This window comes from Ailuropoda melanoleuca, chromosome 13 (genome assembly GCF_002007445.2).
Source record: "Ailuropoda melanoleuca isolate Jingjing chromosome 13, ASM200744v2, whole genome shotgun sequence".
NCBI lineage: Eukaryota > Metazoa > Chordata > Mammalia > Carnivora > Ursidae > Ailuropoda > Ailuropoda melanoleuca.
In genome coordinates this window covers 1,335,625-1,350,860 of record NC_048230.1, presented here as the reverse complement: position 1 = coordinate 1,350,860, position 15,236 = coordinate 1,335,625, and the positions used below count along the sequence as shown (strand labels likewise).

Genomic DNA, 15,236 nt, shown 5'->3' with positions numbered 1-15,236 from the left:
CCAGGTCAGCCCTGCCCCTCAGTCACCGGGGTCCCAGCGCTCCCTGTACACATCCTCAATCTGAGGATTCAGCTTCGGGCTGAAGATGAGCTGTCATGGGAGACAGGGGTGGAGTCTGGAGCTGGGAACAGCAGCAGGGCTTTATTAACAACCCGCTCCCTGCTCCCCGTTGCTAAGCAGCTTTCATTAGCCTGGAAGGTCGACTGCGGTGAGCTCCTCTGGGGCATGGCAAGGAGATGCTCATGAGCTGGGAGAGAAGCAGGTGCTGTGGAAGGATTGCCTCTCACCTGAGACATTGCAGCCAGAGCTGTTTCAGCACATGCTGAGATTCAGGCTCCAGGCAGTTTCTAGTCTGTGAAAGGGAATCCTCCTCTCTTCCCACCCATGCTGAATGAACAGCTCGTTCTCAGGATATCTGGCTTCTGCCTTCCCTCTGCAAATATAACTGAGTAGGAAGGAAGGCCTCCTGGGGAAGCGACTCTCACCCTGCCTTGAGACGAGGCTGAGGGCATATGGTGGTGGTCTGTAACCCATACTCTAAGTGTGTGACCATGGCCAGCAGTTCTGAAGGTTGGTGTGAAGACTAACGGAGTGACACAGGTAAAGCACACAGCATGGAGCCAGGTATAGAGTAGGTACTCAATAAATGTTGCCATTATCATCATCACCACCACCAGCAGCTTTCTACTTTGTTCCTCAAAGTGATCCTACAGTGTGGCGGGATGGGTGAAATAGGGATTAAGAGTACCCTTACAGTGGTGAGCACTGAATAATGTATAGAACTGTTGAATCGTTAGGTCGTACATCTGAAACTAATATAACACTGCATGTTAATTACATTGGAATTAAAAAAAAAAAGTGATCCTAAAACCTTCCCCATCAAGCCTTCTTGAACCTTCTCCAGGACTTCATCTGAGAATCCATGTTTCTGACAGTTTGGAGCATCTAAACGATTAGAGAAATTTGAACTCCAGGGACTCAATCAGGGAACTTAATAATATTAAGAAATTTTTATTAATTTTGTAGGTGCAATCAAGGTATTATATACATCTTTTTAAAAGAGTCATCTTTTACTGATACCTACTGATATAGTCATAGATAAAAATATATGATATCTAAAATTTGCTTTAAAATGGGATAAGTGAAAAAGTGGTGGAGGTGGTACAGCTGGAACAAGATGGGTCATGACTTGACCATTGCTTGGGTTAGGTGATGGGTACGTGGTGTTCATTCTATCATCCTCTTTACTTTTGTATATATTTGGAATTTTCCATAATGAAGTTTGTTGTTGTTGTTTTTTTAAAGGCAGAGGGGATAGGAGGAGGAAGAGATACAGTGAGCATAGACAACTCTTCTGAGAAATTTACGTAAAGGGGAGCAGCTAAATGTTTCAATACCCGAATGGGGATGGGATATAGGGCCAAGGGAGGTGGTGGTAGTGGTGTTTTGTTTTGTTTTAATTGAAGAAGTTACAGAATGTTTATGTACATATGGGAAGAACCTAATAAGGAAACATTAAAGATACAAGGAAGAGAAGTGATGTTTGCTGGAATGATGTCCTTGAGAGGTGAAAGGGGCTGAAACCCAGTGTGTAGGCAGACAGGGTGCCTTAGAGAGGAGCACATCTGTAGGGACAGGAGAGAAGGCCAAGGATGGGCCTGAGGTGCAGGAGAAAGGCGCCAGTGTTAATCATCACCTGCAGGGTCCTTGAGAAGTAAAAAAGGAGCCTTTTGTGTCTCTGCATGGTCTGCTTGTAGTCACTCCAAACCTATTGAGATGGGATCTGTTCTTTTCCCTCATTGGAGCTGAAGCTCAGAGAGATTTAGTGGTTTGCACAAAGTCAAATAGCTAGTAGGGAAAGGAGCTAGAGTTTGAATCCATATACGTCTTGCTCCAAAGCCCATGCTACCCAGGGATGGGTCTGCCCATGTGGCCTACCTAGGAAAAGAGCCTTGAGGAGCCTTGAGGAGCAGTTGGCCCTTGTGGATACATGGCTCACGTCACCAAACAGTGGACTTGGGGTGTTCAGAGATACTCTGGGAGACAGCGGGTCCCCTGCTGAGCTGAATGACTCCAGCATCTGCCTGGTTCCCAGGAAAGCCATTCTGAGTGCTGTGCATGCACATTCTGCCCTGCATCTCCATCGGAGCAAAGAAGATGGATGTATGTGGCAGGAATTTCATTTCCCTCACCTGCCAGGTTCTAGAATATGGGGGGCAGTGCTTTCTCCTCACAGTGAATGTCTGAATGGGAGAGTTGCTTTCTTGTCTTAGGGCACTGAACAAGGCTGACTGCCCCTGAAAGCTGAAGCAGTCATGTCACTAGTGCCGGCTGAGAGAAAATATACTCTAGTTACCATAGAAATGCTCTGTTCCGGGTGGAAACAGCTGTTCTAGATCCCTGGATGGGAATAGCCAGCCAGGGAACTGGGGAGGAGAGAGGTAGATGATGCCTGCCCTCTCCCCTTTGCTCTTCCCACTTCATCTGCTACAAACAAAAATACTGATTTTTCCCTTTGCAGTTGGGGGAAGTTCCTACTTAAAGGCTGCCCATCCCACCCATTCCTTTATCTCCAGGGAAACTGCTGCTCTCCTGGCAATCTTGATTCCACCACCCAAGCCATTCAGCTTTTAAAAATTCTGCTCTAGGGGCACCTGGCTGGCTCAGTCGGTGGAACATGTGCCACTTGATCTCGGGGTCATGAGTTTGAGCCCCACATTGAACACAGAGATTACTTTAAAAATATTTTTTAAGGGGCATCTGGGTGGCTCAGTTGGTTAAGCATCTGCCTTCAGCTCAGGTCATGATCTCAAGGTCCTGGAATCAAGTCCTGCATCTGGCTCCCTGCTTATCGGGGAAACTGCCCCTACCCCTTACTCATGCTCTCTTTCTCTCTCTTTCTCAAATAAATAAAGTATTTTTAAATATTTTTAATAATAATAAAAATTAAAAAAATAAAAATTCTGCTCTAAGCAGTATCTTCAAAAACTCCAGGATCCAAACCAGCCACCTGTGGCTCACTGCTCCACCCAGCACTTTCCTCACTTGGGTTCTCTATGGAAACTACAACAGAACTCCCCCTTTGCACAGATGGCAGCCAGCAGAGGTGGGGGAGCAGAAGTGCTCTTCCCATTACCATCCCTTCTTGGCTTAGAGCCCTGGGCTTAGTCTTCAGGTCAGGCTGTGCTAACTCTGGATGCAGTGTCCCTATATCTCAGCCAACTGGCCTAGATCTCTGAAGGCCATTCAGTGGACCCCCCTATTACCAGGCCCCTTGGCTGCTGAGCACAGTTTTAAACATAGGTACGTATGTGCGAGCCAGGGTTGTTGCTGAGTTGCCCTGGGCTGATTGAGGAGCTCTCCACTGCTGCGTGTCCTGGGCAGCCATAGTGTTAGTCCATTCTTATGGGCTCCTGGGGTACCTCAGCTTGTCCCAGCCCGCTGAAGTGTTTCTCTGGTCCTTGCCTAGCTCAGATCACCTGTGACTAAGCTAAGCAGAGCCCAGGTGCTCTGGTAGGGTTGGGGATCCAAGCCAGTTGGGAGGGATTGCTGCGGGAGCTGGTGAAGGACTGGGTGCCCATGGACAGGCCCAGCCTTTCCGGGTTTTGTGAGTTTTGATTCACCTCCAGGCTAGAGAAAGTCTCTAGCATCATCTCCTAATAGAATCATGGTATCTGGGTTGGAGTGGTCACCTGTTTAATTATTATAGTTATTATTCTGGTTTGGTAATACATTACCTGGTTCAAAAATCAACACTGTACAGAAGGTGTACAGCGTCGAGTTTACTCCTTACCTGGCTCCCCTCACCCACTCTCCCTCCACTATTTCCACACAGGTAACCGCTACCACTTCTGCTTCTTATGCATCCCTCCAGAATTTTTTTATCCTAGTAAAAGAAATTATATTCTTTGTTTCCCCCACACACACCTGCATCTTGCTTTGGGAGACTTTTCACTGTGAATTCCTAGAAAACATCCTCACTCGTTTTCAGAGTCGTATAATAATCTGTTGTATGAATATACCATATTTACTTAACCTGTCCCCATTGATGGACATGAGGATAGTTTCCAGTCTTGCTGTTTTAACTAAGTAATCTTGCAGTTATGTTTGTAGACTAGATTCTCAGCAGAGGGGTTACTGGGTCAGAGGTTATTTGCACTACTGATGGATAGTGCCACACTGCCTCCATAGGAGTGATGCCAGCCAGCTCTCTCCACAGCAAGGTCTGATAAGGTTTACTAACTTCCCAGGTCCCTTCCATCTCTGTCTACCAATGTCTCCTGTATTCTAAATTGGACTCCTTGGACTGGTGAAATCAGTATGTAAGGATTTGTGGGAGGGGGCCCTAGAAGATTCTGTTAGCACTTGTGGCCTCCAGCCCATTTCGCATTTGTTAAGCCCCATAACTCAATAGACCTTATTGGGACATCAGAGGCTGGTGAGGGAAAGTTCCAGGGCTAGTCTCAGCCTATAATTCCCAGCTTTTCCCTGGGAAGATGGTGCCAGACCTTTTGGGAGAGATGTCCACAGCAAGGTTCTTGTAATTCCTTGAGCCTTCTTGTCAGTGGGATGGGATGACAGAGTAGAGAGGGTATCGTGGGCTCATCTGGCAACATAACTCCAAAGTTCTCCTGGAAGACCAGGGTGAGAAGTGAGAGAGTTGTGCTTATTGAATGATGTCTGTTTCTCTGTTTGTTTCAATTTATTCACCCAAACCTTTCCACTCCAACCAATGACCAAAAATAGTGTTGATTTGTATTAATTAGTACACATTTGTCCCATATGAAATGAGCTAGATGATGTCAGGGATGTCTCGCCCCTCTTCTGGTGGATCCAGAGTGGCTATAAGTGATACCGGGACCTAGTGGAACAGGGGTCCTGAGCCTTCACTTTGAAGGAGGATGGGTTGGGCTGACTTGGTGCTTAACCCGTGATGACCATCTCTGCCACAGCCCTCCACCCTGGGGAGGGGTCATGGTGGCAGTCTGGGGCAGAAAGCAGTATAAGGTGCTGGAGTTCTCCTTGGTGCTTTGGGCCTTTGGTCAGGAAAGGCAAGGCATGGGCCTCTGGACGGTCTCTCCTGGGAAAGGGTGCTTGACAGCCTGTGAGAGGCCCTCCCTGGGGAGCGAGGGCAGCGGGTTCAGCTCAACCCAAAAGTCTTAGAGCTTAGAGGGATTCTAAAGCTTTTGGGGGTCAAGTACCCCTTTTAGAAGCTAAAAATCATAGCTACTTTATCCAGAAAAACGCTCACGTAAGCATCCTGGAGCACACCAGTGATTTTGTTTGTGATATATGGGGGTCTTTGGAAGGTACAGAAGAACCCACCCACGAACCTTTTTAGGATAGTAGTTCTCAATTATTGTTAGTACTATTGTTATTACTATTGTGCCTGTTACTATTACTAGTAGTAATATTGCTATTACTATTGTGTTATTACTATTGTTATTACTAGTATTACATGCACACAGTATTTTTCATTGCACGTGCTCACTTTCAGAGGGGTGGGGGCAGACAACCCTGTGGGAATGGGGAAGGACAAATGTAGTTTGAACAGTCACTGGCCAAGGAGCCCATGGAGCTGGGTTAAGAATACCTGGCATAGAGGGTCATTTACATTGCTTGGAAGGTAGAGAGTTGAGAGGGATTTCTCCTTCCCCAGACATTGCCTGGCACCTTACCTGCATTTCATAGAAGGAACTTAGGGGCTATGCGGTGTGCAGGACGGTACTAGGCATGATGTTTGGGCTTCTCTCAATATTCTCTACTTGCAGTAATTGCTGAGGGATGCCTCTGCTCACCCCAGAGAACCCTAATGCCTGTGCTCAGAGGCTGCCTGAGAGTGTGGGTGAGGCCAGGCGGGATGGGAGCGCTACTACCCGCCAATACCAGGCTCCCCAGCCTGGCTGCATTTGCAGTCTCCTGGGGAAGGTGGGAAGGCTAATGGCTCATTATGCCAGCAATTAGTCATATCACTGAGACACATGATTCCCTGCAGGACTGGTGCCACCTGCTGCCACTCTGGCCATGTTCAGTGCTGATTCTCTCCCACTCTGAATGGGGAGTGCAATCCCAGGAAATGGTCACCACTTTCCTATAGGTGCTGCAACCCCAGGACCAAGAGACTGGGACTCACTCACCTGTACATAACAGGGCCACACGGGACCTCCAGGAACCCAGGGGAAAGCCATGGAGTGGAGTATGGGGACACTTAAGTTGAGATTTCCCCACATGCCCCATACACACATGATATGTATAGGTGTATCTGTTTGTACACACATTTGCACATACATGTGTGAACATGCTGTGAGGGAAAGGCTGTGCCTTATAAAGTCCTCTGAGGCCTGAGTAGGGAAGAGCCCAGCAGGAAGCTCCTAGGAGAGGGAGGGTCCTGCCTTGTTTCCCCTCCCTTGGGATGCTCTTACCAGGTGCAGCCTCCAGTCCCAGGACTCTTTCCAACTTCTTGACTTCAGTACAAGAGAGGGCCAGACAAAACTCTTATAGGACAGCAGTGACTGCCTGTCAGTTACCAAAAATGAGAACAAAAACCAGGTGAGAGCCTGGGATCAGTGGTTATTTCCTAGGGCCAGACTTCATATTCTAACAACACTAGTCACAGTCAGTTTGATAGGGCCTTAGTTCCCCTCTTCCTGAGGGAACGGCATCTCCATACACCTCTAGGCAGCCTGTGATCCCCCTCTCCTATTTCTGCCAGGGAGAGGTCTTGCAAAAACCCAGCCCTTGCAGGTTAACTGTGGAACAGGATCTTGCCAAAAAGGACTGAGGACTCAGGAACCGACAAGGATGGAGTGCCTCCTGTGTGCAAGGACTTTACTGAGTTCAACCCGTGTAACATTTCATGCCAGTCCTTAGAAGTAGTCCTATTTCGTAGATGAAAACAGGCTCAGAGTGCTTTCCCCCACATTTCCCAGGGGTGGTGAGTGGCCATGCTAAGCTCCAGACCCTGTTCTGACTCTCACCTCCGGCATACCACGGTTGTCAATCCGTATAGAAAGAGCACCTGTGACATGAGGGGAGCACTCCTCCTCCCCGCTGTGAGCCCCCTAACACACCTGGAGGAAGTGAAAGGGGCTGGGCCAGGGTTTGGGGTCCTGGGTCATGGTTCTGGCTCTGCTACTACATGACCGTGATCACCTCCCTCTTTCTGGGCCTTTCCCTTCTCATAAAGGCCGAGCACCGCCCCCCATATGTACTAATATTTTTAGACTCTACGCATGCCCAGGGCAATTCCCCATCCTTTCCCTTCAAGTTGTTCTTTCCTTCCTGCAGAATCCAGATGGAGAGAATAAGCCTCGCCCCTAAAAACATGAATGAGTGAAGGGAAATCCTCCCAGCATGGGAAATAGAAATCTCTCACTCTCGGCTGCAGGGCTCATCAATAATTCAGGAGCCGCTGTTGGGTCTGATCTCTGCACTGGCCTCATCAGTATTTTACCTCCTTCCCAGAGCCCTTGTCCTTAGCAACCACATCAGCCCTGCTTGCCGGGAGGGCTGCTGGGCTGTGTGCTCCCTGCATCCCCTGTCCCGTAGGTGCTGACCCTGCTTGCCCTTGTGGGTGGGGGAGGAGCCACTGGAACCGGCAGCTTTGGTCCTCACAGCCCCGGGACAATGCTGCACAACAGGAGGCATGTACACACCAGGGGAGGGACGGTATGGCATGTCAGCCCCTGCAGGTCCACCTGGCAGGGACAGACAGGCAGAGAGAGGACTTTTGGAAGGAGGTCAGGGTATATTTCCCTGGCCTGCCTCAGACTGAAATCCTTCCTGCTCATCCCGGCATGGGTCAGGGCCTGCGTCTACCCTCTGCTCTCCGAAGCTATGAGGAAGCGGAGTGTTTCCCCCTTTCCCCCTCTTGCCCAGGCTCAGGGTCTGGTTTTCTTTGTGGCTTAGGTGCAGTGGAGGCTTGCCTCCTACATCAGCTCAGACGCTGTGCTGCTGGCTTCTTGTGCAGTGACAAGATGGCAGCCCTGTTCACCAAGGTGGGGAAGACGTGCCCGGTGGCTGGGGAGATTTGCCACAAGGTACAGGTGCTACAGCAACAAGTAGAGGGCAGGTGAGCCTCGGGCCAGCTCCTCCCTTCACTCCCTTCTGCTCTTTGCACTTGGCATTTGCTACTTCCCAGGTTGGCTTCCTAGGCTCATTTCTTGCAGGGTCCCTTGGGGGAGACCAGGGTGGGTGTTGGCTCCTTTTGGACAAAAGCCCCCACTTCAACCCCTCATCTTAGTCAGTCCTCTGGGTTCTTGTGGCACCAAACTCTGTTCCTAATGCCACCTATCCCAGGCTTACCCCCAGGCCCTCCACTTCTGAAGCCCACCCTCTCTTTGCAGGAAACCCTCGGTGGGCAGCCAGGATGCCCTGCGGAGACAGGGCTCTGCCAGCGGGAAGGCCCCAGCTCTCAGCCTGCAGGCCTTAAAGCACATATGGGTGCGCACGGCGCTCATCGAGAAAGTGTTGGACAGGGTGATGCAGTATTTGGTAGAGAACTGCAGGTGACTGCCCCTCCCCCAAGTAGCCCCTCCCTGGGGCCCACCTCCTGAGCAGTCCTTCAGCCCTACCCCTCAGCATCTGTGATTGTTCACAACAGTCTGTAGGCATGCCTATCTTCCCCTCTAGGACCCGGAAAGCACAGACCACACTGGGCACCCCACAAAGCTCAGTCTTTGTGGACTCATTTCTTCTTAGTGACTCACATGAAAGGGTCTTTGTGGGGATGTCCGTATTTGGTGGGCTTGACTGCTCCGGAATGAGCCCCCTGTCTGTCTCTCCCCATGGCAGCAAGTACTACAAGAAGGAGGCGTTACTGTCAGATCCTGTGTTTGGCCCCATCTTGGCCTCTCTTCTAGGTGAGCCTGAGAGCAGAGAGGCCTACGCTGGGCCAGTGGGGGCTGAGGGGCAGATTCTGAGGGGTCACACCCGAGCTAACTGTCCCACAGTTAGCTGTCCCCCTAACTGTCTTCACAGTGGGACCATGTGCCTTGGAGTACACGAAGCTCAAGACAGCTGACCACTACTGGACTGACCCCTCTGCTGATGAGCTGGTCCAGAGGCACCGTATCTGGGGTCCTCCTAATCGCCAGGACTCCCCTGCAAAGCGCCCAGCCCTAGGAGTAGGTATCCCTCTCCCCACCCCTTATACTCATCCAAGCTATGCCCGTGGGCCTGTAAGGAAGGGCAGCTTGGCCTCCATGTTCCTTACAGACACAGGCTGGACCTTAGAGATACACAAAGTCATGGCTACCTCAGGAGAGTCTTCTAGCCCTGCTGCCACTTACATAAACGCCAGGAGCACACCAGTGGTCCGTGGCTAGAGAGCAGAGTGGCCGAGAGCAGACCCAGAACAGAATGGACCCCTGGGTCAGCTAGAGAGGGTCTGCGTGGGGCGGATTTCCCAGGGCTGGGGGCTAAGCCACGCCTTTCCGCTCAGATTCAGAAGCGGCATTCAGGTGGCAGTGCGTCAGAGGACCGGCTAGCCGCCTGCGCCCGCGAGCACATAAAGTCCCTGCACCAGAACTCAAGGACGCCTCTGCTCTATGGCAAGAACAACGTGCTGGTGCAGCCGGTGAGAGAACTTGATGCCCACTCTCCTCTCCCTCTTCTGAAAGGCTCAGGACAGGACTTTCCCAGTCACATTTGTCCCCTTCCACAGAGCTTGACTAGAGAGAAAGGGGAGAAGGGCCCTACCCCTCACTTCACAGTTTCATACGCCTTGTGCCCAGCCTTGAGTTGGCAGAAGCCAACTTAGTTAGTCAGCATCTGCCCTGCTGAGCACCAGGCTGTCCAAAGGCGGGAACGGCAGCCAGAAGGCAGGGTGAACACCTGGCTTGGGTACGGCTGGCCCAGGACATACCTGGCATCCAGGAGGCTGACAGGAAAGAGCCAGTAGACCAAGCCAGCCAGGGAGAGGAGGGGCCCATGTCTGCATGTGGCTCACGTTCTCCCCTCCTTCCTCCTGGCCTCCATTCTGGGATCCCGTGACTGCACTAGCTCGCGTTCCCCAGCTCCGGCCTAGAGCTTCTCTCATAGGCCTCTCCTGGGAGCCTCAGCACCTGGTCACCTCTGCCTTCTGCTGTGTCTCCTCCCCGTAGAAGGAGGACATGGAGGCTGTCCCTGGCTACCTCTCCTTGCACCAGTCTGCAGAGAGCCTGACTCTGAAGTGGACCCCCAACCAGCTCATGAATGGGACTCTGGGAGACTCCGAGCTGGAGAAAAGGTGGGGGCTCTGGGACTCCAGGCGGCGGGGCGTGGACAGACTCAGCTTGCTCCAGGAGGCAGGCCTCACTCCTTAGCTTGATGCCAAGAATTGCAGGAATAGGCTGCTTGGAGAGATTCCCAAGCTCTCTAAGATCAAGCCAGGCCTGGGCTCAAAGAGGTTTGCCTGAGCCAAGCCCTAGGCAGCTGAGATGGCCAGGCTCTGTGCCATGACAGCACGGGCCCAGACGGACATGGCTGGCTGAGGTCACTTCTCGGCCATGGTCCTCCTGTCTTCAGGGTAGTTTCACAGGTTTTGGCGGTGGAAGATGAAGAAAGCGGGATGACAGGTCTTACAACATGGTGACACCAGTCTGGTTCCTTTCCAGCATTTACTGGGACTATGCCCTGGTTGTTCCCTTCAGTCAGATCGCCTGCATCCACTGCCACCAGCAAAGTGAGCCTCCCTTATCCTGGGCGTAGGGTCGAGGAGAGAGGGAGACTGCCCTTTTCTGGCCACATACCATGCATGGCCCGTTGGATGTCCTGTCCTCCCATCATGCCCATGCTCCATTGTTTCCCTACCCAGTTGGGAGGCCTGGCTGACTGGGCTGTGGTGATGACCAAGGGGTCTCAGGGAGGCCTAGCCTCACTCGCCCATGTGTACCCCACAGAGAGCGGCGGCACGCTCGTGCTAGTGAGCCGGGATGGCATCCAGAGGCCACCACTGCACTTCCCACAGGGAAGACACCTGCTGTCCCTTCTGTCCTGCCTGGAGAATGGGCTGCTGCCCCGAGGACAGCTAGAACCCCCACTCTGGACCCAGCAGGGGAAGGTACCTCAGGGCTTGGGACACACTGAGTGAGGGAATGTGTGAGGGGGGTTCTCTGCTCACCTTCCTTCCTTTCCCCACATGGAGTTCTTAGCGGCTGCCTTGGGTGGGACCCTGGATCAGACGCTGCCCTGCATAGGCCGACCACCCATCCTTCCCTCCATAGGGGAAAGTGTTCCCCAAGCTACGGAAACGCAGCAGCATGCGGACCACGGATGTGGAGGAGATGGGCCCCGGGCGGGCCACAGACTGCGTGTTCCGGATCATTTACCCTGGCCACAAGCATGAGCACAGTGAGTGTCTCAAGCTTCATCCATGGAGGAAGAGAGAAAGACGCTCAGAGAGGTGGGGGAGTGCAGTGTTTCCCAGGAGGGGTGGCAGGCAGGGTCCACTCACTGACCGGGCCAGATTGAGAGGAGCGGTTCATTCCTCAGCCTCTCACCAGACCTTCCCCTGCAGATCATCCCTCTGAGAAGCTGCCTCTCTTCTACCTAGCTGTCTTCCCTCACCTCATCATCTCAAGATTCTTGGCTCAGCCAGTATTGTACAGTATTTTCTTAGCCTTTTCTGCCCTGGCCCAAGGAAAAAAGTGTGGTAAGACTAGGAAGAGAAGGTGGAGACCTCCGCTCCTCCCTGGCCCATGGCCTGATCTCCACAAGGCAGCCTGCACACAGGATCAGTGCTGCTTTTTGGATGGTGCAAATTGTTCCCTGGCTCCCCTGGAGCCAGAGCCCTCCTCAGATGAGCCACTGGTCAGAGGAACTTTCGCTGGAGAAGGGGTGCACCTGAAGAAGGTGAAACTTGGAGCTGGCCGGGGGACCTTGAGGACGGGGGTGGGGGACAGAGAGATGGTGTGGCACTCGTGGGTCCTGCCCCACCTGGATGCACACCTTTGGGCCCACGGGGCCTGTCTATAGGTATCCACCAACACCAGAGCTCCCTTTCTGATTTGACTGCTGCTGCTCCCTATTGGTTTCTCTGGGCCAGACTCCCCAGTCTTGGGGATAAGGTCAGGGAATTTACTAGCGCGGAGCATTCATTGCCAACTGGACAACCTGCTCCCTAAATTTCCTAACTCGTGCCAATAAGTTGTCAGCAAGTTGTTTCTGTATTAGCAGACAGATGACCCTGACGGCAAATGCACAGATAGCCCCAACAGTCCTGATGGGCACAAGCCATGGGGCTCCCCCTCCCAGACGTGCTTAACTAGGAGCCCTGCCTTGGGTCAGAACATGTTTGCAAACCTGGCATTTCATCTCGGACTGATGCTCAGCTGAGATGACTCAGGCTCCACGTCCCCTCTTTAAGCCTTGGCATCTCCCAGTTCTGGTCACTTTGCTTCAAGGGCTGCGTCCCCAGAGGGCAAGCCAGGGCCCCAGGAGCTGAAACCAAGCGGAGTGACTCAGGCTTCTCAAGTGCAGCTCTGGGCCAACCTTGAAGAAGTTTGGATGTACAGTCTGGAGGGGGATTTGGGGTCCTCTGCAGATTTGGTTCAGCCTGACCGTGACGTGAGCTGAAGACTGATCAGGACCCATCTGCCAACAGTCGTGCCCTGCTTTGGCCGGGGCTGGGGAGCTCCTGGTCCCTGTCTTTAACTCCCCTTCTTCCCCGTCAGTTCTCCGTCTTCTGTTCTCCTAGACAGGGCCTCCTCCAGTGGAGCTCTGGAGCTGCCGCCTTCCCCTCACTCTCTTCCACACTCTCCCCAGTAAATCATCCAGAGAGCTCTCAGTCCCCTAGCCCGTTTCCAGTGCCCAGCAGGTTCGAGGCGACCCAGACTCTGGCCCCTCCCCATGGCTTGTGCCCTTGTCAGGACCAGGTCCTCATGCCTCTGCCTCTCTCGCTGTTCTCTTTGAGCAGTCACTATTAACTACCACCACCTAGCGGCCAGCCGCGCGGCCTCGGTGGACGATGATGAGGAAGAGGAGGATAAACTGCACGCAATGCTCTCAATGATCTGCTCGCGGAACCTCACAGCTCCCAATCCGATGAAAGGTTTTTATCCCTGCCCCGCCCCACCCCCTGGCCCACCTGCCACCCACCGCAGGGGCTCGGACGGCAGTGTTGGCATTATGGGACTGGGGTGGTCCCCCATCAGGAGGCAGGTCAGGGAGGGCTAAAAGAGGCGCTGGCAAGAAGAGGGAATGGTACAAAGAGCAGGTGGCTCAGGGCTCCCCACTGAGTCTGTAATGGAGAGGGCTTCATGCCTGAGAGGGAGGCTCCTCTGGTAGGAAGATCTGACTATCTGGTTGCCTCTTGGGAACCCCGAATGTCTTTCCAAGCGCTGTGCTCACTCCTGGGGGTCATGCTGCAAACCTGAGGCAGTATCTCTTTCTTTCTACCCTGCTGGCTGGGAAGACTGGCCTCCTGGCCCTGGACCTTTGACTTCTGACTTAACAGAAACAGGATAGAGGTACAGGCCCCTCCTGGGCAGGGGTGGGGGCTGGACAGCTCACACGGATGAGTCCTGTGGCTCAGGTGAGCTGTTGGAGCCACCATGGAAAGAGACCCAGGGCTGGTTTACCCAGCAGGGCTGAGGGCTCCAGCAGGTACTGCCTGGTGCTTCAGCATGAAGTCTCGAAAGAGATGTGCCAGAGATCTAAGACAGGTGTTTCCCACCCTCACAGACCTCAGAGTCCACAATTACAGAGGAGGGCCCTTCATTGTAAACGACCCAGCACAGTGCCCAAAGTTCCTCAGCATTGGTTCCTCTGTCCACCACGCATCCTTCTTAGCACAGAGCTAGGTTGGTAGAGAAGGAGAACCCCACTCTTTATAGAGAGTGATCGGCCAGGGAACCTGAGAAGTCTAGGCCGGATGCTCAAGGGAAAATTGGTTATGAAGGGGCTGGGGCCAGCTTTCTTGGAGTTTAAGGGAACTTCCCCATCTGCACCCATTCCCATGCCACAGAATTAATTTCTTCTCCCCTTTTCCTGCCCCTACAGAGCGTATCTAAGTATATGTGACACTCCCGTTCTGCTTCCACAAACTTCTGCCAAACAGCCCAGTTCCTTAGCCCAACCACCAAATCAGTAATGAGGTCTGCCCCCCCCCACTCCCTGGGAAACTAAGTCTATGGCTAGCACACCCTCAGCACCGCCCTAGCAGCTGCCCCATGCCTGCCACATGCCTGCCCTTGTGCCTCGCCTCCCTCGTAGCCCTCCTGGCAGGACCCACAGGCCCGCCTGGGCACAAGTACAGGGGAGCCTCACTTCTGATATTGTCTGCACACAGCCTGCCATCTGACTCCTTGCAAATCTGGGCTCGGGGCTGATGCTTATTTACAGATAAAGGGACTTGGAGCAAGGGTAGAAAGGCTGAGTCAGGAAGGACAGGGATCCCTTTCTTACTACATGAACTGATATCAGGCTGGAGGCTGGGGGTCCCAACAGAGCCCCTATCTTGGCAGACTTGGTGTTAGGAAGCCCAGCTTCCTAGTCTTAGGGCTGAGGCCTCCAGGGTCAGAGAAGCCTCCGTGCCCATGGGGTCCAGAGGCCTCAGGGCTTGTCTGGGCTTCCTCTTCCTTGGGAACCAGACCAACCCAGTCTGCAGCCCCGGGCCCCCAGTACTTAGGGAAAGGAGAGGAGGCATGAGAGGAGTACTGGCAGTCGTTGGGGATTTGATGCAGGAGCCCCCACCTCCACCCCAGTCCATAATGACAACACTGTTGAGTCCATTCTACTAGCCGTTGCTTTTCAGGCCTGCCACATGCTTGACTTGTGCATGTGAATCAAGTGGCGGGTGTCCAGACTCTCCTCTCCCTCCCCCAACCCCTCCTCCTTTTCCTGCTACCTCCCCACAGAGCAGAGATGCTGTTCACTCTAATTCTGCTCCAGGCCAGACACCTTTCACTCGGAGTCTTAGGGGCTGTGGGGTTCAACCACCCTGATCATTTTTGCTTCAAACTTTCCTCGTGCTCAGAGGAGAGAGTCAGAGTCAAAGCTGGCCCAGCAGATCCCCCCCACCTCCCCATGTCCAGCCTGCTGCCCCTCACCCAGTCACTCCAGAGCTCCAGCTGTCTGCACTGGGTTAATTCAGAGATGCAGTGTTCAATGCTGGCTGGTTCAGCTCCTTCCTGGAGAATTAAGGTGAAGAGCATTGACCCAGGAGTCTTGCCTTGGTTGGGCCCTACTTTCTGGGCATGAGCTTGTTTCCCTATGTGCCCACTGTTCATCCTCTGCACCTGTCGCCACCCCACCCC

At 53.0% G+C, this 15,236-nt stretch overlaps 1 protein-coding gene across 9 annotated transcripts in view; it reads left to right on the top strand.

Moving 5' to 3' along the window:
* Window positions 1-15,236, top strand: part of SGSM2 (small G protein signaling modulator 2) — a 33,981-nt gene that overhangs the window by 9,639 nt on the left and 9,106 nt on the right. For 3 of the 9 annotated variants that reach the window (XR_004619412.1, XM_019798352.2, XM_002918024.4), the window contains exons 3-12: window positions 7,909-8,071; window positions 8,346-8,507; window positions 8,794-8,861; window positions 8,980-9,125; window positions 9,443-9,577; window positions 10,104-10,228; window positions 10,596-10,663; window positions 10,881-11,041; window positions 11,205-11,331; window positions 12,896-13,030. Coding sequence is in view for 8 of the 9 variants with exons in the window: in XM_019798352.2 (XP_019653911.1) it covers window positions 7,909-8,071; window positions 8,346-8,507; window positions 8,794-8,861; window positions 8,980-9,125; window positions 9,443-9,577; window positions 10,104-10,228; window positions 10,596-10,663; window positions 10,881-11,041; window positions 11,205-11,331; window positions 12,896-13,030 (1,290 nt within the window). In the remaining variant the exon portion in view is untranslated. The remainder of the gene's footprint in view (window positions 1-7,908; window positions 8,072-8,345; window positions 8,508-8,793; window positions 8,862-8,979; window positions 9,126-9,442; window positions 9,578-10,103; window positions 10,229-10,595; window positions 10,664-10,880; window positions 11,042-11,204; window positions 11,332-12,895; window positions 13,031-15,236) is intronic. The other 6 variants (XM_034639989.1, XM_034639988.1, XM_034639992.1 and 3 more) reach the window with 4 other exon arrangements.